This window comes from Streptopelia decaocto, assembly GCF_964273445.1.
Source record: "Streptopelia decaocto genome assembly, chromosome: 16".
NCBI lineage: Eukaryota > Metazoa > Chordata > Aves > Columbiformes > Columbidae > Streptopelia > Streptopelia decaocto.
In genome coordinates, this window is record NC_138671.1 from 4,825,232 (window position 1) to 4,846,031 (window position 20,800).

Genomic DNA, 20,800 nt, shown 5'->3' on the forward strand with positions numbered 1-20,800 from the left:
TATATCATGCAGCCTTGCAGACATATGTCTTGTGTGTGTATATATATATTAAAAAAAAAAAATCAGTGTTTAAATAAAAAAGGCCTATGTACTTAATCCTTTAACTCTGCAGCAGCATTTGGTAGATAGTAATTAACTGTGAATAATAAATATACATTGAATTCTTCACTTGAGCATCTGTCCGTTATTTCAGTTAACTGACCAAAATATAACTGATTGGCCTAATGTATAGGATATTAATGACTACAAGAGGGGGACGCTGTAAGGTCCGCTCTGGCCTGAGGTGCTCGGATTCTTTAGGATTTAGTTCCATTTCTGCATTCCTGGACAAACTCTTTACTGTTTCAAGCTCGGGTCACCGGAGAGCTGTGTCACTTTGCATGCGTGATAGTGAAGAGGGAGGAAAGGAATGATGGTGTCGCTTCCAGGACTGGTGACTCCGTGTCTGTCAGCTGAGAGGGAGGGTTTCAATATTTCTTATAAGAAAGCTTTTTCCCTAAGCTTTTTACCAAACCACTTCAGTGCCCCCATGGCCTGGGCTGTGCTGTCGTGAGGAGCTGGTAGCGGAGAGCAGAACGTCAGTCTTGCTGAAGGACGGCGGGGAAGACGCGCGTAGGGCGTGTGTGAGCGCAGCAGCTGCTCGGGCTGCCATGGGAGCCCTTGTTTTCCTTCTTGTGGCCTGAAGAAGTGGAACTGGAACAAGGTGTGTGGGCAGCGGTGCAGCTCACCGCTCTGCTGGCCCTGCAGCTGCTCCCCAGCCTATGCTCAGAAAATGCCTGTGTATTTTTTATAATCTATTTTAATACACAATAGGAAAAAGCCCACATGAGGGTTTGGGTTGTTATTTTTAACAGTTGCTCTTAGTTATTATGCTCAAATACAGATGTAGTCAAGGAGTTTGCGGTTGCTCAGAAGTGCCTGGATATCCCCATGATGAGTTCCCTGTTTCGCATTTGTGCCAGTTAAGTCAATATAGAAATGGTTTGCAGTGGCTTTTTTGTGATGTTACGACAGAACATGTGCTCAGAGTTGTGTGCTGTTCATACCTCGGGTATATGCTGAGAAGTTTAGAAAAAAAAATACCTTATTGTCCTTGTGCTTTACAGAGGGAAGATAAGTGCTTGTTGCTATTGTGATAGTGTAACGTCAAGGCCACAGTGGAAGAACAATCAGCAAATCATTTCTTTACGGGGGTTTTCCTTTCCCAGTGACCAGCTTTGGCACGTGAGTCAGCAAAGCTGGTGCCAGGTGGCAGAAAAAGCCAAAATCCCTCGTATTTTACTGTCGCCCACCAGAGCAGCAGCCGGAGTGCAGAGTGCTGGTCAAATTTTGACGTATTGGCCCCTGGTTTAAAGTCCGTCAGCAGGAGTCTTCCACTAGCATTCATTTATGGTACTTCGGCATTTTTTCAAGTATAAATAACAAAACGGATTAATAAAGCAGGTCTGGCACTGAGATAAGTTACTGTTGGGCTTCTGAAGCTCTAATTATCCACCTTTAAAATCTGGTGATTACTGGTGATAAATTTTATAGGCTTTACTGTCAACAACGTAAACGTGTTACACTTATTAATTCCATTCACGCTCAAAATCATCAGTTCTCTGGAAGAAGGGACAATGCGAGACGAACTTTTGTGGAGGGGATTTTATGTATATAAACAATGGTATCCAAAATCGCTCATACCAATGGTCAGTTCCGCGCAGGTTTGGAAGTGCTGCCTCAGGACACAAAAATGAGGCTGAAGCTCTTTACAAAATCAGTCGCCGGGTGCTATTAGTTGGTCCGTAATTCGAATCTCGGTGTTGCCCGTGCGGCCCGGAGTGCCGGCGAGTTCTGTCTGATGGGTCCCGCCGGTGGGTTCTGTCTGATGGGTCCCGCCGGTGGGTTCTGTCTGATGGGTTCTGTCTGATGGGTCCCGCTGGGTTCTGTCTGATGGGTCCCGCTGGGTTCTGTCTGATGGGTCCCGCCGGTGGGTTCTGTCTGATGGGTCCCGCTGGGTTCTGTCTGATGGGTCCCGCCGGTGGGTTCTGTCTGATGGGTTCTGTCCGATGGGTCCCGCCGTGCTGCCCGCCGGAGCGCGGGCCCGATCCCGCTCCGCTCGGGGCCCGCGGGGCGGGGCCAGGGACTACATTTCCCAGCGCCCCCCGCGGCGCGCAGGCGCAGTGCGGCGGGAGCCGCCGGCGGGCGGGTGAGGCGAACCCGGCGGGGCCCGCGGCTGCGAACGGGCCGTGGCCGCCAACCGCCGGCCCCGCACGGGCTCTGGCTCCGGATCCCCCTCCGGTGCCTGCCACGGGCTGGGCCGCGGGGCCGATGGGGAGCGGGGGTTGTTGTGGGGGCCGTAAGGTGGGAGATGGAGGGGGGCAGTGAGGCGCTGGGGCTGAGGGGACGCGTGGGGATGGGGGGCTGCGTGCGGCCCGTGGAGCGCCCGGGAGCGCTGACTGGGGCGCCCTGTCCCGCCCAGGCCGCAGGGACCCCGGGCAGGCATGGTCGGCTATGACCCCGAGGCCAAGTGCGTCTCCACGGTGGAAGCGGCGGTGGCGGGATCAGCGTCTGGCTTGGTCACTCGGGTCCTCATCAGCCCCTTGGATGTCATCAAGATCCGCTTCCAGGTACGTTCCTCACGGCGTGCTCGGGGGCAGGGGCTGGCAGAGCCTGTTGGAGAGCGGAGGTGGCTTGTCCTGGGCTAACAGGTCACCTGTGCAACCGGCGGGCACTGAATCCGCCTGTCAGCCCTCACCTGCACTGGGTATGCGAGGCGGCAGAGCTATCTCGTGTCCGCTGTTCTCTCTGTGTAACCTGCGTCTTTGAATGGGACCTTGTGCTTTTCATCGTTTGTTTGCTTTCTCTGCTTTTCTGAATGATCGCCACTATCTAGCTGAATTTCACCATCATCCCTGTTTACCTTTGTGTTGCGTGCCTGTTTTTAGTCTTTTAGAGCCCTATGTAACTAACATCCCAGTCAGTTCTAGATGCGATTCTGTGCAAAGGCAGAATGTCATCTCTTGTCATTGGTTGGCTGACAGGGTTACGAACTCCTGAATTGAACATTTGAACCTTGTTGAAGTGCGACATGGAACTCAGAATATTTTCTCTGTTTTCCTCCAGCTTCAGATTGAGCAGCTCTCCTCCAAAACCCCGGGGGCCAAGTATCACGGCATCTCACAAGCTGTACAGCGCATCTTCCAGGAGGAGGGGTTGGGAGCCTTCTGGAAGGGCCATGTTCCTGCTCAGTTCCTTTCTGTTGGCTACGGAGCTGTTCAGGTAAGGTGACCAGATGTGATCTGTGCCCAGCGTACGTACACAGGACTCTGCTTTGCTTCTCTTCAGAATGGCTGTGTGGGCAGATGCAGGAAGGTCCAGGTTTACAGTGTACTGATACAAGCCAGCTCCAATCTCGAAGATGTGTATAATGTTGATGCATAATTCCTAAGTTAACATTCCTGAGCTTTCTGAGCAGCCAGCTGGAGCAAACTGAGTTCTGTTTGTGTCTGGTGTCACAGACAAGCGCTATTTGTTCCTTACACTTGGCTTACACGTTTGAAGCCTGTGTGGTTCTTTGCTTTGGTTCACGCTTTCACCCTAACAGCTTGTTAGTAAAAGAATCATTGAAGCTGATGATGGTGTTTTACTGGTATTGTTATGCTGAATTTTTAAATATTAACATGTTTTATAAGCAATGGTTGAAAGAGTAATGGATAGTATATCTGTAATATAGCAAATACTCTTTAGGACATGTAGAGCATTAAAATGAGTTTTTCACAATTCTAAATGTAAGATTTAGCAGAAGTGTCAAGAGCTTAGAATATCCCAAGCATTTCCGGGGCTGCTCAGTGATTTTTACAAGATACTGTTTGAGCACATGCTCCAGCAAGTTGCAAGCCAGGGAGGGCTTTTGAAGGACAGAAAGTGGTGGGTGGAGCTATTTCGGTGAACCAAGAGGAGCGGGAGATCCGTGTCAGTGATAAGGATTGTCTCCCTGACCTGTGTATGTTTGTTTCCGTAAGTTCATGGCATTTGAGAGCTTGACGAAACTGGTGCACAACGTCACCTCATACAATGCCCGTGACTCCTTTGTGCACTTCGTCTGCGGTGGACTGGCGGCTTGCACAGCCACTGTTGCGGTTCAGCCCGTTGACACGCTACGCACCCGCTTTGCTGCTCAGGGTGAGCCTAAGGTACGGCTTAGTTTGAAATTCTCATCCACAGCATTAGCACATTTCACATGTGTCTGAGGTTTGAAAAGTACATAACCCTTGGTGGGTTAGTATAAAGGGGCACGTGCTGTTATTGGGCAATGTTTGCACTCTTGCCAAGTTATCCCCTGTGCTGTTGACACAGCTTTTGTAATTATGTTTTGCTGCTCCTGATTGTGTTTGGCTCCTGGTAGGTGATCCAGTAGGGAGAAACTGTTCTTAACAGGATAATTCAATTTTCATTTCGGCTTTTGGCTGTTGATAGAATGCACTCCCCAGTGTTGAAGATTGTGTGTTTGACGCTTTCCACTTGCATAGAATCATGTTTAGATAATGATGGGGCTGCTATTCGAAACCAGTCACCTTTCACCTGTGTTTCGTTTTCCTGTTTATGCAATAATTGGTCTGCATGCTAATTAGATCTGTAATAACTAGACTCATATGGGTTTGTATCAGAGCCATTTCTGGGTTTTGACTTAGCCTGCAGTAGAATCACAGTATATATTATATGAATTCTGCTGCAGGAGCAAGCAAAGCTGTTAAGAGAAAAACAAATATCTGTGATGCAAGAGATCTGAGGCCACAGCTCTCAGCTCTGGGCCTTGTTTTTTCCCCTCAGAAGCACAGCTGGGATGTGGGATGAAGCATCAGCCCAGAGCTAACAATGATTTGTTCAGTTAGTGTCTTGTGGCTCAGGTAGGGTTAGGTTGTCAGCTTACTTATAAGTCACAAGGGATTAGCTGAGGATGCTGTGTGAAGACGTGCAAAATCACTTTGTTCATCGCTTTGTGCTGAAAATCAGTCATTTGTATTTTGGGCAGTGGGAAATGTCTGTCCTCCTTACTGGGAAATAACCTGACCTGTGGTTTCTTTGTTTTAAGCCAGTTTCACTGGAAAGTCAGCCTCTCTTTATTGTCTAGATCTATCGCAACCTTCGCCACGCAGTAGTGACCATGTACCAGACAGAAGGGCCTCGCACTTTCTATAGAGGTTTGACTCCCACTATCATCGCTATCTTCCCGTATGCTGGGCTCCAGTTCTCCTTCTACAACATCTTGCAGCAGTTTTCCGAATGGGCAGTTCCAGCTGAAGGAAAGAAAGGAGGTAGGCACTTGGGACGGTGACGTCTGCGATCTGGAGACAAAGAGAGGATGAATATTAGTTTGGGGGACTGACATAAGCTCCGTTTCCTATCCTATCACTCTTGACACAACATCTGAAAAGCGTCTCAGTTTCCCATCTCTCATTCTTACCCCTGCACAGGGAAGTTTACAAACAGCTCCTGTTATGGAATAACCATGATGGAAACATGGACGGATGGGAAAGGGAAGTGTCACAGGCCAGGGAACTCTTTCTGGAGCTGTGTCACGTTACTCATACTGTGGGAAGAGAGTGCTGGCGTAATCCTGCTCTGTTTCATTAGTGCTGTGGGGACAGAACTCTTAGATTTCCTCAGGAAACCTGCCTGCAGATTCCAGCACAGCTGTTACAGAAGAAGATTCATTTCACCTAATTTAAAACTGCCAAGCTCTTGATTTTATATTCTTATGTTGATTTCCAGCTCCGTTTTAAGAGAACCTCATACTGATGCAACCTGTCACCTTGACATTTCTAGTTCTAGTGCCTTCCTGAGACAGCGTGTGTGCAGCATCAGTGTATTTTTGTTCCTCGAAGGAATTTCTTCAATAGAGGAACTAGAATTTTCAATATCATGTCTGCATATTTATTTTTAGATGGCAGAGGCTGATGGTGGTTTTGTGCTGGTAACTCATGTTTGTCAGGAAAAAGTCTAACAACGCAAAACTCATTTCCCACAAGCCTCTGAAATCATCAGGCAGTGTCAGCTTGTGGTTTATTCCAGTCCAGAATAAGTCAGTTTGAGCAATCAGGAGTGCAAGATTTCCAGTGACCAGGCTTTTACTGGGGCATGAAAACTTTTCAATCCACTCGTGGCAGGTTCTCTGGGTGTTTTTTTTTTTGCGCAAAGCAAAAGCACAAATCAGTGTAATGAACCAAGATGAGGCGTTACGCTCTGGCTCCAACGGACATTGCGGGGCTGATGTGGGAAATATAGATGGAGGTTCTGTGGCCCAAGCTATGGAGAAGAGGCGATGTAACTTTAAAGAGCCTTTTTTGGCCTTAAATTTTGTGAAAAGTGATTTTTAACTTAGCTTTCATGATCTTTAATCAGAACTCTCTGCTAATTCTCTTTTTCCTCCCCTATATCCTCTCTCCTTTCTGCTTCTCAGGCAACGTTAAAAACCTTGTTTGTGGCAGCTGCGCTGGAATCATCAGCAAAACCCTCACCTACCCTTTTGACCTGTTCAAAAAACGACTGCAAGTGGGTGGCTTTGAGCGTGCCCGGGCAGCCTTTGGGCAGGTGAGAAATGGGGGAATTGACTGATTTGCATGAGGAGGGATTTGCATCAAGACAATCCAGAGCCAGACTGCTGCACCAGGATGCACTGATGATTCACCAGGGGCACCTGCTGCATTTGTATTTGGGTTGCGAGCTCCTGGGGAACTTCTGGGAGCTGAGCATTGGTCTCACTTAATAGTGGGAATAGCTGCATGGATATACTGGGTTAATTTTATATACTGGGTTAACTTTATGGCATTGTCCAACATACCTGTGCTCTGCCTTCTCATCCATCTCCATCAGGCTGGCTATCTTGAAGCTGGGAATGAGTTAGGCAGGCAAAGGCGTTTCCATTTACTTTTTTAGTTGCAGCTTAGTATTTCTGATTCAGGACCAAATTACCAGCAGAGGATGAAACCAGCTTTGTGCTGGGATTGCCCGGCTGTCAAGATCCTTTTATGCAATTAATATTTTGATACAAGGAATGGACACCAAGTGTTCAGCATGTGTCTTCTGTACCAGAACATCCTGAAATTCAAAGCAAATTAAATACTTCCAGCGTTCCTTAGCACCATCCTTGCCACCTCAAAATACGCTCTAAGGCAAATGTAGATCTTTCAAGGAGCTATCTCTTTTTTTCCATGAAATGTGGAAATTTTCTTTTTTCCTTCAAATTCTTTGGCTCTGAGAAGCAAATCAGTCCGTACCTCAAGAAACTCCCGGGTTAGGAATTTGAAGTCTTAACTCATTGCATTGGATGCTTTTCCTCTTCCAGTGAGGCACAGAATTTGTTCTTAGCACTGATGTGTCACAAGGTGTTAAACTTTGGCGGTGTGACAGGACGACATGCAGACAGCTAATTTAGAGACTTGTGACTGCTGTAGCTGTGTTTTCTTTCGGTCAGGAAACTGAAAAGTTGTCCCTCCTTAGAGAGGGAAGGGGATGCAGAACAGTAGCAGCACAATCTGAAATAATTACCTCACAAACTTGCACCATAAGTAGTACATGTTGTTGTAGCATAAAGATTTTACAGCCATTCAATTAGAATGATCTGCATAAGCAATTGCTGATGCAAAATATATGTTTTTCCTCTACCCCACTCTACGAACTGACTCTGAAACTTTCAGGTAGTTATAATAATACCCAGAAAGGCACCTCCAGGCTGCGTGTCTAGATTATGTTTCTGTGGTATAGTTTGAGGCTCTCTGTGTTCTTTTCCAGGTAAGCTGTCCTGGATTTGTCTTGTTTAACCTTTTCACTATTTCTCCCCCAGGTACGGATGTACAGGGGTCTCCTGGACTGTGTAAGGCAGATCCTGCGAGAGGAGGGCCCGGGTGGGTTCTTCAAGGGCCTCTCACCCAGCTTGCTGAAGGCTGCGGTCTCCACTGGCCTGGTCTTCTTCTGGTACGAGCTGTTCTGCAGCCTGCTGTGCGCCCTGAAGAACACCGGCAGCACTACAAGGAAAGAGGGCTGAAAGAGGCGAGTATTTGCCTACCTGGTGTTCTCCTGGAGGAGGGAAAACTGGTGGCTTTGCCATCATGAGCACATTGGAAATGTCAGAGGTCCACCAGCCTGTCAGAAATCACCTCCTGAGACCGAGAAGGAGAAGGCGACTGCGGTTCAGCCGAAGGCGCTGAACTGCTCTGCTGGAAGCTGTTCAACGGAGCACTTCTTTTCTGTCTTCTGTCATATCAGCAGACATTTAGTGGGGAGAGGGGGGAACCAAGCAGACAACTACCTAGCACCTGATAAAGTGGGTGAATTCCTGTGCTCACCTGGGGTCACAGAGGGATCCTGGCGTAGCTCCTGCTACTTAACCAACCTAAAGTCACTTTGTACCTCTGCATCTGCACAGCTTTAGTTCCTTGCTCTGTGGCCTGCTGTTCCCACCATATTATTTTCTTGGTATTGCACAGGTAGCTCTGTCCTGCTGTTGTGAAGTCACTTAAAACCTCTTCAGCGTGCACAGAACCTCCATTTTCCTTTACTTTGCTGCCAGCTGCTGCTTCTTGATTACCACTCACTGGCTGTGCATTCTCAGCTGCCTTAAACACAGAATCTTCTAGCAGATCATGCTGACACAAACTTTCTCTTTCTCCAGCTGTGATGAGCTTTATTGTATCCTAAGTGCCCATTTCTCTTCCTGCATGCCTTGCCATACATCTCTTAGGGTTTTGCATTGCCTTAGTCACGCTTTTTACAAGTAGACCTGGAGATTAAAAGCGCCGCTCTAAGAGGATTCAACGCACAAACCAGTTCTTACTTCAGGGTTCTTTGTTTCAATGTAGTGAGTAAACAAATGCTGTATAGAGCTTTAGAAATATTTAGTCTAAGTTGGAATGATGAAGGAAAAGTCCTGTGGAAACAAGTAAATGTCTTCTTTTTTTTTTTAATACCACTTTTGAATGTTTCTAGCAAGTATTTCTGTAGTGGCCTCAACATTTCTGAACCTCAGTCCTACAGTGGTGCTAACAAATGAAGATGTTTTGACAAGATTAGCTGAAGTGAGAGGACTAAACATCAAATTGGAATTGGTTGGCTTAGCATGGTGTTTGACAGGAACAGGCTGATTGAATTAGAGCTGGATAAATGTTTTTCTGGAGTTTCAAAGGCTTTGTGAATGGTTAAAAAACCCAACACATCTCTGATTTATGTAACAAGGAAAAGAAGGAAAAATCCTTTATTCCTCCTCTTTTATCCTGTTTTTCCAAGCTGAGCAGGGTGTGGAAGGCAGAGTTCTGAGGAAGAGCCTCTGTGATTCAAAAGCGTGTTTGTCAACGGGTGAGTAGTGGAGAGGGCAGAGCGGTGCAGTTATTCAGAGGATGGTTTGATGGTTCATCCTCTTAATGCAGAACTTTTTGTGGCTCTTTTTCAGTATATGGGGTGTTAATCCCAAATGGCCTGGCCAAATTCCAACGTGACCAATTCCATTCTGTTGACGTAAGTTATCCTGGTGATTTTGAGCACATCAGCGTTGCTCACTTATCCTGAGCTATTGTGAGAGGCTGTTTTTAAAGAGCAGCTGTTTCACTGGTGGCTGAGGTATCTAGAGAGATTCCTTGCAAGCCCAGGCCAAATAACTTTATGTCTGCTGCAGTCTGAGATCTTGGAAGATCTCACTGGAGTTTCCCCGTTGGAATGACTGGGATTTCACTCTGATGTAATCCTATCAACGGGGACTTGCGCTGCCTGAAATTCACCTCACAGGCTGCTCAGCAGTTGCGTTGGTTTTCTTCTAGTGCCTTTTGCCGTCAGAATGTCCAAAAGCACTTTAGCAGGCAGAGCGTTGAAGATGAGTTGCACTGTGGTGGTGAAGGGATCCACCATTGCTCTTAGCCGGCCTCGGATGGGGGAACGTTGTTGCACAAATTCTGTGAAGAACAAACTGTTTCCCACGGCGCTGGCTGGCTCATGAGTTTCTAGGACAGTCCTGTTCTCAGGATGCTCAATGGTTTCTGAAAATAAATTAATGTTTTACAGTCAGTCTTGGAATAGATGTATTTCATTTGGGTTTAAGTTTCATCATGTAGAACTGTAATTCTCTGTGGCATTTTGCTGTGGTGCCTGCGTGGATCTTTTGCAGCTGCTGTTGCCTGAAAGCATCTGAGCACGATGTGCACAACGCGTGCCTACCTTTGACAAAAGGTACATTAAATATTTTGTTATGCTCCTGTCTGGCTGTAGGGGTTTTTTATTCCTTTTCTCCTAGTGTGTGCACTTGGTTGGACCCCGCAGGGCCACTGTTGCCGTCCTGTTTCCCAAAAGGGACGATTATTGGAGCCCAGAGGCCGCAGGAGCCATCTGGTTTTCCCATTCTGTCACTGGGCGCTCGTCACCATCGGACAGGGCTGGGGTGATGCTTTGGGTATCGCTGTTGAGCACGGCACCAAGGGGGATCGGTGGAGGGGGTTTGTGCAGCCCCGGGGTCCCACTGCTGTGCCCCACAGGGACCATCAGAGCCCCCGCGGCTGGTCCTGAGCCACGCACCCACCATGGGTGGGTTCAGGCTTTGTTTGGGTTTAGCTGGGCCACACAGCGCTGCAGAAAGTGTTCCTGAATGGCTCATTCTGTGTTTCCTGAGGCTGTTCTCTGGTGTCAGCGGCCTGGCTGCTCTGCTGGCCCCAAAATGCTCCCTGGGGGATTTGCCCAGTGAAATGGTTGGGAGTTCAGAGAACAAAACGTGCGTGTGTTGTACCCTGCTCTGCTCTTGTTGCGGTCACTTGGTTTAGTGCGTGTCCTCTATCGTGGTGTATTTTCTACCTGGTTTTTGTGCCGCTCGGCTACAGCCCGCCCTGGCCTGGAGGGCAGCGCGGGATGACCGCGGTTTTCACCGCAGATCGGGGCGGCTCCCGCCGGGACAGCGCGGCCGGTGCTCGGCGGGAGAGCCCCGGGGGGACACCGGGCCGGGGGTTCAGCGCTGCCGCCCCCGGCGGGCGGAGCGGAGCAGCCGCCGTGCCCGGGGCGCAGGCGGGGGAGCCGGGAGGCCGTGCCGGGGGAGCGGGATTTCCCGGGGGGGGCAGCCGGGTCCCTCCCCGCCGTGGCCGGTTGCTCGCAGGCGGGGGCGCTGCCGCCGCTCTCCCGGCCCGGCCGGCCCGGCCCTCCCCCGGCTCGGGCGAGGAAATGACCTAAGAGGAAACCTGGGCCGTGCCGGGAGGGAGCGGGGCCGGGCCGGCGGGGCCCGGGACGCTCCGGAGATGCCCCGGCGGCCAGAGGACGCAGCGGGGGCGGCCGGCAGGTCGGTGGGGGCTGCGCCCGGCTCCCCCTGCCCTTCCCGGGGACACCGGGGTGCTGCTTGCCCTGGGATCCGGGGCCCTTCGGCGTGCGCCGCCCGCGGGGCTGGGGCGAGGCGGCTGCGGGGCTCCCGCGGGGCTCCGGTGCCCCGGGCAGGGGGAGTCTGGGCGCTGGGGGTTCCGCCTGCGGCTCGGCGGGGCTGGAACGGGGTCCCGGGCGGCTGGAGGTGCCCCTGGGGATGCCCAGGGGTGGCAGAGGAGTCTTGGGGCCCTTCTCCCTCTTCTGGCGGTGGCCGGGGCACGTCCAGCCTGTCCCAGCAGATGTGACCCTGGCACACGGGCTGGCTGGTCACCAGCACATCGAGGACACTTACCCCAACCACGTCAGTCCCCGGGACAGCTCGTGTCATGGGGACCGCTTGCAGAAGAGTCGTTGGTACCCACACGTGATGCTGTGCCCAGTGTCACCCACTGCCACCAGCCCTTCAGGAAAGGTGGTCCTGGCAGCAGGATCCCTGGTGCAGGTGCGGCCAGGCTGGTTTTGCCTCTCTCGCTGCGGTTTGCTCTGGGCAGGGTTATTTGGCACAGCAGATCAAAGTGGCCGTGCCCGTCCCCGGGGAGCCGTGGGGAAGGATGCTCAGGGAGAGGCGCTGGGCGGTGGCGGCACAGACGCTGCCAGACGGGCTCGGGCGCTTCCTGCTTCGCGTGTGCGGTGCTGAGCTCTCGCCGGGTTCCTGCTGCGCGGTGATGCTGCCGGCGGGACGCGGGGCTGCCGGTGAGCTCAGGCCGCTCCACGGGCAGTGCAGAACGGTGTGAGTGTGGATGCAGAGGGAGAGAGACGGTGCAGAAGGCAGGGAGGTCGGACAGGAAGGTGTTTGCCAACCAGACGCGGCACGGAGGGCACCCAGCTGCTTGTGAATCCATCTGGGAAGGATGGGCAGGTAACCCTGTGTGGGCGAGAGCTTCGGCTGCGTGAGCGGGTTGTCACTCTGAGGGGCAGGGGCAGGCTCTACCCAGCAAGCCCCTCTCTCTGCCCTGAACTATTACCTGTTGTGCCACAGCTTCATGGCGAGTGGAGTGTCCGAGGGGTCGGGCTGCCCGCGATACCTGTCCCCTGCCTCTAAATGGCAATGGGCTCGTCGGCTTTAATCCGGGTAGGGACCTGTTTGCAGAGACGGGTGAGTAATGGCCCAGGAATTTCGACAAGCTGGCAAAACTCACTTGGCTGACTGCCTTCTCCTGTTTGTGCTGTGGGTCTGGCCAGCCCGGCATTTTGCGTCCGGCAGATCATCTCGCGTGCGTATCAAACAAATCCCTTCCTCTCTGTGCCATGTGTACCGTCTTGCTGTCTTCGCTGTATCACAAAGCAGAAGACAATTAATCTAGAGACTATTTGGGAGCGCTGTTGGTGCCGCAGAGAGCTCTGCTTGACTGCAGGGGGCTGAGCCAGGAGCTGTTGCTGTTGGGGATTTGGCTGCAGAGCTTGTTGTGTCTGGTGGGAGCTGAGGGAGCCTGTCCCCGGTGCACGGTGGGGAGAGCCTGCCCGGGATGCTCGGGTGCCGTGTTGATTCTTCCCAGGCTTTTGTGTGAAAACAGCTGAATGGGTGTTTCAAAGGCACAAGGAAGAAGCTGCATAGGGTGCTCCTGCATGTGTTTCCCTGTGATAATAAGCCACAGGGAAGTCACCTGTGGTGAGATGGGTATATTTAGGAGCTGCCTTGGTGTGCTGTCCACTTTGAACCTGCAGATCAACAGACTGAAATACATTTTTCCTATCAGAAAAATGCTCTGAAGATGGAGTCCTGTTCATAGGCTGGTAGGAAACAAGGCTTGAAAAGATGTGGGAGTGAAGCTTTGCTTGGATCTAGGACTGGAGTGGGTGTCCTAATAACAGAGGAGTTTCCCTGGGGCTGTCAGGAGAGCAGCCTGTGCTCCAGCGCCAGCTGGGATTTGCCAAGCGCCCGGGGGAGGTCTGCCCTCTGTCCAGCTGACCTCTGTGTGCTCTTTCCCCAGGGACTGTCACTAGCCCATCCGTTGCCCTGACTCTTGCCCCTGGAGGAAGCCAGTTATGGGGGAAACAGGCAAAGAAGAGTATAAAATACAGTCGTTCGACAGCGAGACTCAGAAGCTGCTGAAAACAGCCCTCAAAGGTCAGCAGGCTTTTTGCCAGTTCCTGTGCCACACGCAGCTTGGATGGTAAATGAGGCTGGATGCTTGGGCCCCTTTAAGGGACAGCAGCTGCTAAGTATAGAAAAGCTGTTCCGTAAATGCTGTTGATCCATGACCGGCTGCTGCTGGCGAATCTTCTACAGGAAGGTCTTTGCTCCCTGCCCCTTCTTACCCCCTCTCACCTTCTCCCCAGTGTTTAATGGTGTGGTTGTTCAAACTCAGCTCCTGGTTCTTGTCCTCATGGTTTTCCCTGACTGTGGGGTACCCTCCTCTCCTGCTCTGAGCATCTCTCACCCCTCTCCAGTGCCCAGTTCCTGCTCCCTGTCCCTCCTGCTGTGGGGCCATCTTGTCCTCCCACACCCCCAGACTCCTGCTCACCTGTCACATCTCTATTCAAAACCCAGCAGGAGTTTGCACATCTGGCTCTCACTAACCCACCTTCAAAGAGGTGCTGGGATTCCAGGTTCAGATCAACTTCTTGCTTCTTGTATTACCTGTTTTTCTCCATTGCTTTTCCATCATGATAGCTGTGTCTCCAGCCTGGGAGGACTGTGCTCCATTGGAGATGGGATCTCCAAAACAGCTGGAGTGTGAGAGGGGGATGCGGGAGCAAACATGAGGTTTTGCACCATATAACGTGGTTGTACCAGGCCCTGTGCCAACCTCAGTTGTTTTCCAGGTACCCCAAAGCAAGCAGGGCACAAAAGGGTGCTGGGTCCTGACTGTGTTTCTCCTCTCTGCAGACCCCAGCAACGTGGACCTGGAGAAAGTGGCCAATATTATCGTGGACCAGTCCCTCAAAGACTGTGTGTTCAGCAAGGAGGCAGGACGCATCTGCTACACCATCATCCAGGTGAGAGCTCCTCGTGCCGCGACAGCGAAACGCTTACACTGTGCAGGTTGTCCCGAGGCTGGGCCAGGAGAGGCCTCGCCCAGCCCTGCGCTCTGACTCTCCAGCTTCTCCTCTTCTGCCACTTGCCCCATGCAGTGGTGGCATCCAGACGAGCAGCCAGCGAGCACAGGCAGTTAGTCGTAGCTTTGTTGTCGCTCTGGGCAATCACAGGACAGTATCTGCGTGGTCCTGCATCCCCCCACCCCTCTCACACCCCCATTTCATCCCTCCACCCTGTTTTTTCTGGGCTCATAGGCAGAGAGCAAACAAGTTGGCCAGAGCATCTTCCGGAGGAGCCTGCTGAACCGGCTGCAGCAGGAGTACAAGGACAGGGAGGAGCTGCGCACCCGCTCGCTCCAGGCCTGGATCTGCTACGTCACCTTCATCTGCAACATCTTCGACTACCTGAGGGTGAGGAGCCGGAGCAGAAGCACCCGCCTGCTGCTGCCTCGGGGTGCCAGAGGGCCTGGGGGTCCGCAGGGTGCTGGGTGGGTGTTGTACGGAGCCCCAGAGCTGGTTCTCAGCACGAGGATGCTGGTGGTGCTACTGACAGGCAAGCAAAGAGGCTTGGAGAGGCAGCACCATCTCTGGGAACCATCCCAAAGTCTGAGCTTCCTCATTTTGTACCTGGTGTTTGAAATCCCCTGATTTGCCAGCTCCCAAATGGCCCAGATTTAGTTCCTGTGAGGTCCCGGGGGGGACCTGTGGGTGCTCATATGATTTCTAGCCCATGTACTAATGGAGTTTGTCTGCAAGCCTTTGCTGCAGTGTGTGTACTCGGATGCCTGCTTGGAGTAGATGTAAAAATGATGCAAGCAGAGCTGCAGGCAGGAAAAATGCTCTTGCAACAAGTGTATTTCCGTGATTACCTCCTTACATTTAAAAATAGATGCTTTTTACGTCATTTGTTCAGCTTCTCTGGCTCCTGAGACTCAAACGTCTGGTCTCCTACGTAAATCCCACCAATCTGGCATTTGGCAGCACAACAAAATTCTGCTCCCTTCTTTGAAAAGCAGCAAGGGAGTAACTTGGAGCCCTTTTTGGCTCCAAGCTGACGGTGGCTTCTGCTCCTTACAGGTGAACAACATGCCCATGATGGCTCTGGTGAACCCTGTTTACGACTGTCTGTTCCGGCTGGCCCAACCCGACAGCCTGCGCAAGGAGGAAGAGGTCAGTGCCATCTTCTTGTGGGCATCCTGCAGAAAATGAGTGGTTTTCTACCTGTTGCGGGTGCATTTCTTTGGCCATTTTGTCTGAGAGGCAGAGGAGTTCAGGATGTGCTTTTCCAGTGCTTTTACTAGAACAGATCCAGCCTCTCCTGCCTCCTGGATCACAGTGACTTTCGGGAAGCAGAACCATTGTAGAATCATAGAATAGTTTGGGTTGAAGGGACCTTCAAAGCTCCCCCAGTGCCACCCCTGCCATGAGCAGGGACATCTTCACCAGCTCAGGTTGCTCAGAGCCCCGTCCAGCCTGGCCTGGGATGTCTCCAGGGATGGTTCATCCACCACCTCTCTGGCCAACCTGGGCCAGGCTCTCACCACCCTCAGCGTCAAAAATTTATTCCTCATGTCCAGCCTCACCTGTTGGAAATTTAGAAGAGAGGGAACAGGATGAGTTGGCCCATAAGTGACTGATGGGCACCTCCACAGAGATGTGCCAAACCTTCCCGTTCCTTTGTCCTCAGCCATCTTCTCTTCCTTCTGAAGGTGGACTGCCTGGTCCTACAGCTCCACCGCATCGGCGAGCAGCTGGAGAAGATGAACTCCCAGCGGATGGACGAGCTCTTCGCCCTCCTCCGAGACGGCTTCCTCCTGCAGGAGGGACTCAGCTCCCTGTCCCAGCTCCTGCTGCTGGAGATCATCGAGTTCCGAGCTGCCGACTGGAAGATGACGGACGCTGCCCAGAAATACTATTACAGCGAAGTGATGGATTAACCTCTACGGCGGAGGTGGAGAGATATCCCCAGCACTTTCACCAGCAAGCTTCACACCAAGTTTGAATTTATTTTCATGATGTTTTTCTAGCACTTCCTGTAAATAGGATTTACACTGGCCGGAGCCTCTGGACATGTCACTGTCGGCTGCAGCTGGGGCCAGCCTGACTCTGGAGGTCTGGAGCAGCGGGACGGGCAGTGCACCTTTAACCCAGCAAGTTCTTCCACTGATTTAATCTAATACTGGGCTGCTGCCAGCAAAGGGCAAGGAAGGCTTCTCACTCAAACCAGCATTTGAGGTGTGTGTTAAGGCAAGCACGGTTTAGGCTGCGAGCATTTCAGGAAATCTTTCACAGCTCAGGTCGTACCTGGTTCTCCAGGACAAGTCACAGCAAACGCTGTGGCCTCACCAACAGCTCGACCAAGTGGTGTTTTTCCCAAACTCTTTCCAGCACCCTGGCTGCACCTGCATGCAACAGCCTCCCCCACGGGTCACCAGCCACCAACACCTGCAGCAGGACAGGGCCCTGAGCACACGTAGCTAGGAACAGGTTTTATAAGTTTTATACAATTACCGTCATGTTTTTTTCAGAATTTAGCAACTTTCAACTATGGTATGTTTCTTATAAAAATGGGAGAGGAAGAAAGGAAACAAAATAGTCTATTGAAGGATTTTTTTCTAATAAAAGTTTTCCACTAACATGGCTCCTGCCTTCTCTCTATGCAGCTTCTGAGCTACAGACATTACTTAGAAGTCCTGACTGAAGCCTTAAGGCTGTGATAACCATTTTGTCGTCAATGCAGGGTGTCAGCGCGGCTTTACACAACCAGGGGAGCTGGAAAAAGCACCGTGAGATTCAAGCAACGAAGATTTGGAATCAAGAAACCTTCCCCGTAAAACTGGTTTTATTTTTTTCTGTTAACATTCCCGTAAAATCTGTCCAGACAATGCTGCCGATGACCAGAACCAAAAATCAAAACAAGCCTTTTATTGCCTTTTGTACCAATCACGCTAAGGCTGGTTATGGTGGGGGGGGAAAGAATTCAGCTCTGCTTTTAGCTGTGCAGCCAAAAACATCACTGATACAGGACTTTCCCCAGGAAACAGGTAAGTGGAAGATTATTTTGTATAGCATTGCTCTAAGAAAAACATCTGAGGCTTCTCTTCACAGGAAAGTGATTACGAAATAACTGCAGTATCCGTGCAGGGGTCAGTAACGCTTTCCCATTCCCCTTCCCCCATCCAAACAAGCACAAAGGAAACGAACTTTGTGGGGATTGGAGGCACTTTCCCCGGTTTAGTCCAGAAGCTGCCTGGAAGGGATCTTCCCCCTTTCTCTCTGGCCTCTCCCCAGCAGGTGGCCCTGGGCTGGTGCCATCGTGTCCCCTGCGCTGTCCCTACCACCAGCGGAAGTGGGCGTAAGCCCGGTTGGCCTCTGCCATCTTGTGCAGCACGTGCTTCTTCTTGATGACGGGCCCTTCGTTGTTGAAGGCCTGGAGCAGCTCCTGGGAGAGCTTCTCGGGCATCAGTGTCCGACGATTCTTGTTCTCCCTGCACTCGGTGATTAACCACTTCATGGCCAGGAAACGCTTCCGATTGTCCTTCAGAGGGACCGGGACCTGGGAAAGGTTCAAACCGCAAGTTATCGCACCGTGAGGGTGCAGGAACCTGCTCTTCTCCAGCGGTCACACAGGCCCAGCTGGACACGTGCAGATTTACACCGTGGCAGCACGCTGCTCTCTGCAGCAAGACCAGCTCCCAACAGCCGATCTGTGCCAATTCACCTCCCCTGTCCATAGAAACTGTCTGTTTCTACCAAAATGGAAATTCTAATCAGCCCTGGACCTTTGTAAGGACTTGTGGCCTGTTTGGGAACTGGACCCTGGCTGGTTTGTGCTTGTAGGGATGGCAGATGGTCCCCACTCCCTGCACTGACCGATGCAGCTGTGCCCCTGCATTTCCATTCTCCATCAGGCTCTCTCGAGTATTGCAGAGCCCATCCTGAGACAGGTTCTGCTCGTGGTTCAAACACCACACTGTAGCCAGTTGACCTTTTCTGCTACGCTGACCCTCCTCAGGGCTTTGGGGCCTCTACCCCAGCAACATGATGCAGCAGAGAGGGTAGGTCTGGTAGTCCTGGCACTGCCAATTCTTTTGCTGCTCACCACTGATCTCTGTCTCCTTGGACAACATTTGCTGAATACTCCTTACCTAGTCAGAGGAGCAGACACCAATGCTGAGAAGGAATTACCACACTCACAGGCTGGGGCATGATCTTGGACAGTTTTTTTAGGAGCTGTTTTAACACAGATTGCAAAGTGGCTCTTTCCAAGGAGAGGAAAGACTGAGCTGAAGGGGTGAAACCAGCGCATCCGCTTCCCTAGCGAATTCTCTCCTGGCCAGATGTGCTCCCAGCCCCCGGTTTTCACCTGGTAGGTTTTGCCTCCTCTGGTGATGCTGCTGAGCCCGATGATGGGCTGGCAGTTCTTCAGAGCCTGGTGGAAAATGACGTAAGGGTTGCATTCAATTGCCTCCTTCTCATCTTCTGGAGCTTTGTGGTACTTCTCCAGCTGCTTCCTCTTAATGGCCTCTAGAGTCTTGGGACAAAGACAAGGAGACATGCAGAGCAGATGGATTATCGCACTCCATGAAATTACATTGTTTGTACAAGCGCCACATTTCCACTTGAGCCTGCAGCTGATTTTCTAGCCCTGTAGGCAACAGGCCAGTCAGGGATTCTCTTAAGTTTTACTTCACCCTCTTCCAGCTCTTCACTGACCATTGCATTTGGGGCAAGGAGGCTGAGGAGGGAAGGGACAAAGTGGAGTGGTCTTTTTCAACCTAAATGATTCTATATAAGCACCAAGAGATGCTAAATGTTCTCCACTAAGCTATCACCACTTGGTCTGTGAAGTGAATGAGGTTGGGGCTTGTACAAAATGTATATCTGGTCAGGGAAATAATGGTGAGAGTATTGTGTGTGCAGAGGGAAATGTGTTAGGACTGTAGAGATGACCCACGTTCTGGTAATTCCTAACATCAGTGGGGTTGATGTCCCGGCCTTCTATTTTGTATTGTTTTAACATAATACTGAGAAGAAACAAGTTCTCACCTGAGACATGAGGCTTCTGGCCAGCACTTTATTTCCATTCTTCATCATCATATTGGTGAATTTACTGCAAACACAAAGCCAAATGCGATCTGACTTAAATTCTGATTTTATCAACCACAGAAACAAGTCCCCCCCTTGTGTTGTTCCCATGTTTAAGTCTGGGTGCTGCCAGATCTGCTGAAATTATCTCTAATCGCTGTCAGTCAATGGACTGGCTTTGTGGGAAAAAGATTAACCCGAATAAAGGGATTGTGCAGTAACAGCAACGGGCAGCACAGCAAGCGAAGGCTGAGGAGGACAGCACAGCTCCCAAGCATTTTGGCTCCGTGGGACCCAGCTGTAACAGAGGACACGATGCTTTCTCTGACCTGATCATCGGGTCACTGAACACAGAGCTGGAGAGAGTGGGGGGAGCAGCTTTTATGGGTCGAACAGCCTTAAGCTCCATTTTTTCCTTCTCCTCCTCAGACAGCTCCTCAAAAGGTTTCTGATACAGTTCCTTGTTCACTTCTGGCTCTAAGTAACTGGGGTTGTAGCGGCTCCACCTCACCTGCGTCAGCCTACAAAGAACACACGGAGGAAGGGAGCTGTGAGCTGATGCACACCACACCGTGACAGGGACGCGGAGGATGTGAACCCAGCTCGGGACATTCGACTTGAGAGGCGTCTCTGCCATCCTCCCCATCGCTGCGGCACGGCCAGAGGCACAAATCAACGACAGGGCGCAGAGATTTGCTGCAGAACTAGAAGGCTCTTTGTGCTCTGCGCTCCTGGTCTGCACAGCTCCCCCGGGCACATGAAATGCTCTGTGCTCTGGAAAGCTCATCCAGTGCAATCCCCCCCCGGAGCAGGAACACCCAGATGAGGTTACACAGAAGGTGTCCAGGCGGGTTGGAATGTCTGCAGAGAAGGAGACTCCACAACCCCCTGGGCAGCCTGGGCCAGGCTCTGCCACCTGCACTGAGAAAATGCTTCTTCTCATATTTAAGTGGAACCTCCTCATTCCCACAATTAATAAATAACCCCATAAAACAAAGAGTCAGGAAGCTTTCCCGGCGATACAACCTAAAATATCCTTCCTCCTAGAGATATTTTCCCACACAAACCGAAGTGCACCCAGGGGCAGCGGGGTCCTGCCCCGCCAGGCCCCGCTCAGGGCCCAGCAACCCCCCGCGGAGACACGCGCCGGCCCGGGGAACAGCGAACCCGGCCCGGGGAGCGCCCCCCGCGCTTGCTCCGGATGTCTCCGCTGCAGGTCCCCCCAAAGCCCCGCTCACCGGGGCAGCCAGGCCCGCAACCGCCGGGCCAGCCCCGCCGCGCTGGGGGCCGCCATCTTCCGCCGCGGACGGGGCGGGAAGGGGGGCGTGGCCAGGTAGGGAGGGGGCGGGACCTGAGGAGGGGCGGTCCT

At 51.7% G+C, this 20,800-nt stretch overlaps 3 protein-coding genes across 5 annotated transcripts; 2 read left to right on the top strand and 1 right to left on the bottom strand.

The window, feature by feature from the left end:
- Positions 1-2,168: 2,168 nt before the first annotated feature.
- On the top strand, positions 2,169-10,225 carry SLC25A19 (solute carrier family 25 member 19). Of its 3 annotated transcripts, none has more exons than XM_082067239.1 (7): positions 2,169-2,280; positions 2,462-2,609; positions 3,106-3,261; positions 4,005-4,175; positions 5,114-5,297; positions 6,443-6,573; positions 7,826-10,225. In XM_082067239.1, the coding sequence occupies exons 2-7, from the start codon at positions 2,484-2,486 to the stop codon at positions 8,024-8,026; spliced, it is 969 nt and encodes a 322-aa protein (XP_081923365.1). In that variant the 5' UTR covers positions 2,169-2,280; positions 2,462-2,483; the 3' UTR covers positions 8,027-10,225. The 3 variants fall into 3 exon arrangements, with proteins under 3 accessions (XP_081923365.1, XP_081923366.1, XP_081923367.1); XM_082067240.1 differs by having other exon boundaries at positions 2,172-2,188; XM_082067241.1 differs by having other exon boundaries at positions 2,232-2,343.
- A 910-nt stretch (positions 10,226-11,135) lies between these two features.
- Positions 11,136-16,979, top strand: MIF4GD (MIF4G domain containing). Its single transcript, XM_082066716.1, has 6 exons — positions 11,136-11,287; positions 13,296-13,432; positions 14,195-14,304; positions 14,599-14,754; positions 15,421-15,513; positions 16,053-16,979. The coding sequence occupies exons 2-6, from the start codon at positions 13,351-13,353 to the stop codon at positions 16,278-16,280; spliced, it is 669 nt and encodes a 222-aa protein (XP_081922842.1). The 5' UTR covers positions 11,136-11,287; positions 13,296-13,350; the 3' UTR covers positions 16,281-16,979.
- A 188-nt stretch (positions 16,980-17,167) lies between these two features.
- Positions 17,168-20,752, bottom strand: MRPS7 (mitochondrial ribosomal protein S7). Its single transcript, XM_082066715.1, has 5 exons — positions 20,670-20,752; positions 19,761-19,952; positions 19,393-19,456; positions 18,710-18,877; positions 17,168-17,899 (listed from the first exon to the last, which is right to left on the bottom strand). The coding sequence occupies exons 1-5, from the start codon at positions 20,723-20,725 to the stop codon at positions 17,678-17,680; spliced, it is 702 nt and encodes a 233-aa protein (XP_081922841.1). The 5' UTR covers positions 20,726-20,752; the 3' UTR covers positions 17,168-17,677.
- Positions 20,753-20,800: the final 48 nt, after the last annotated feature.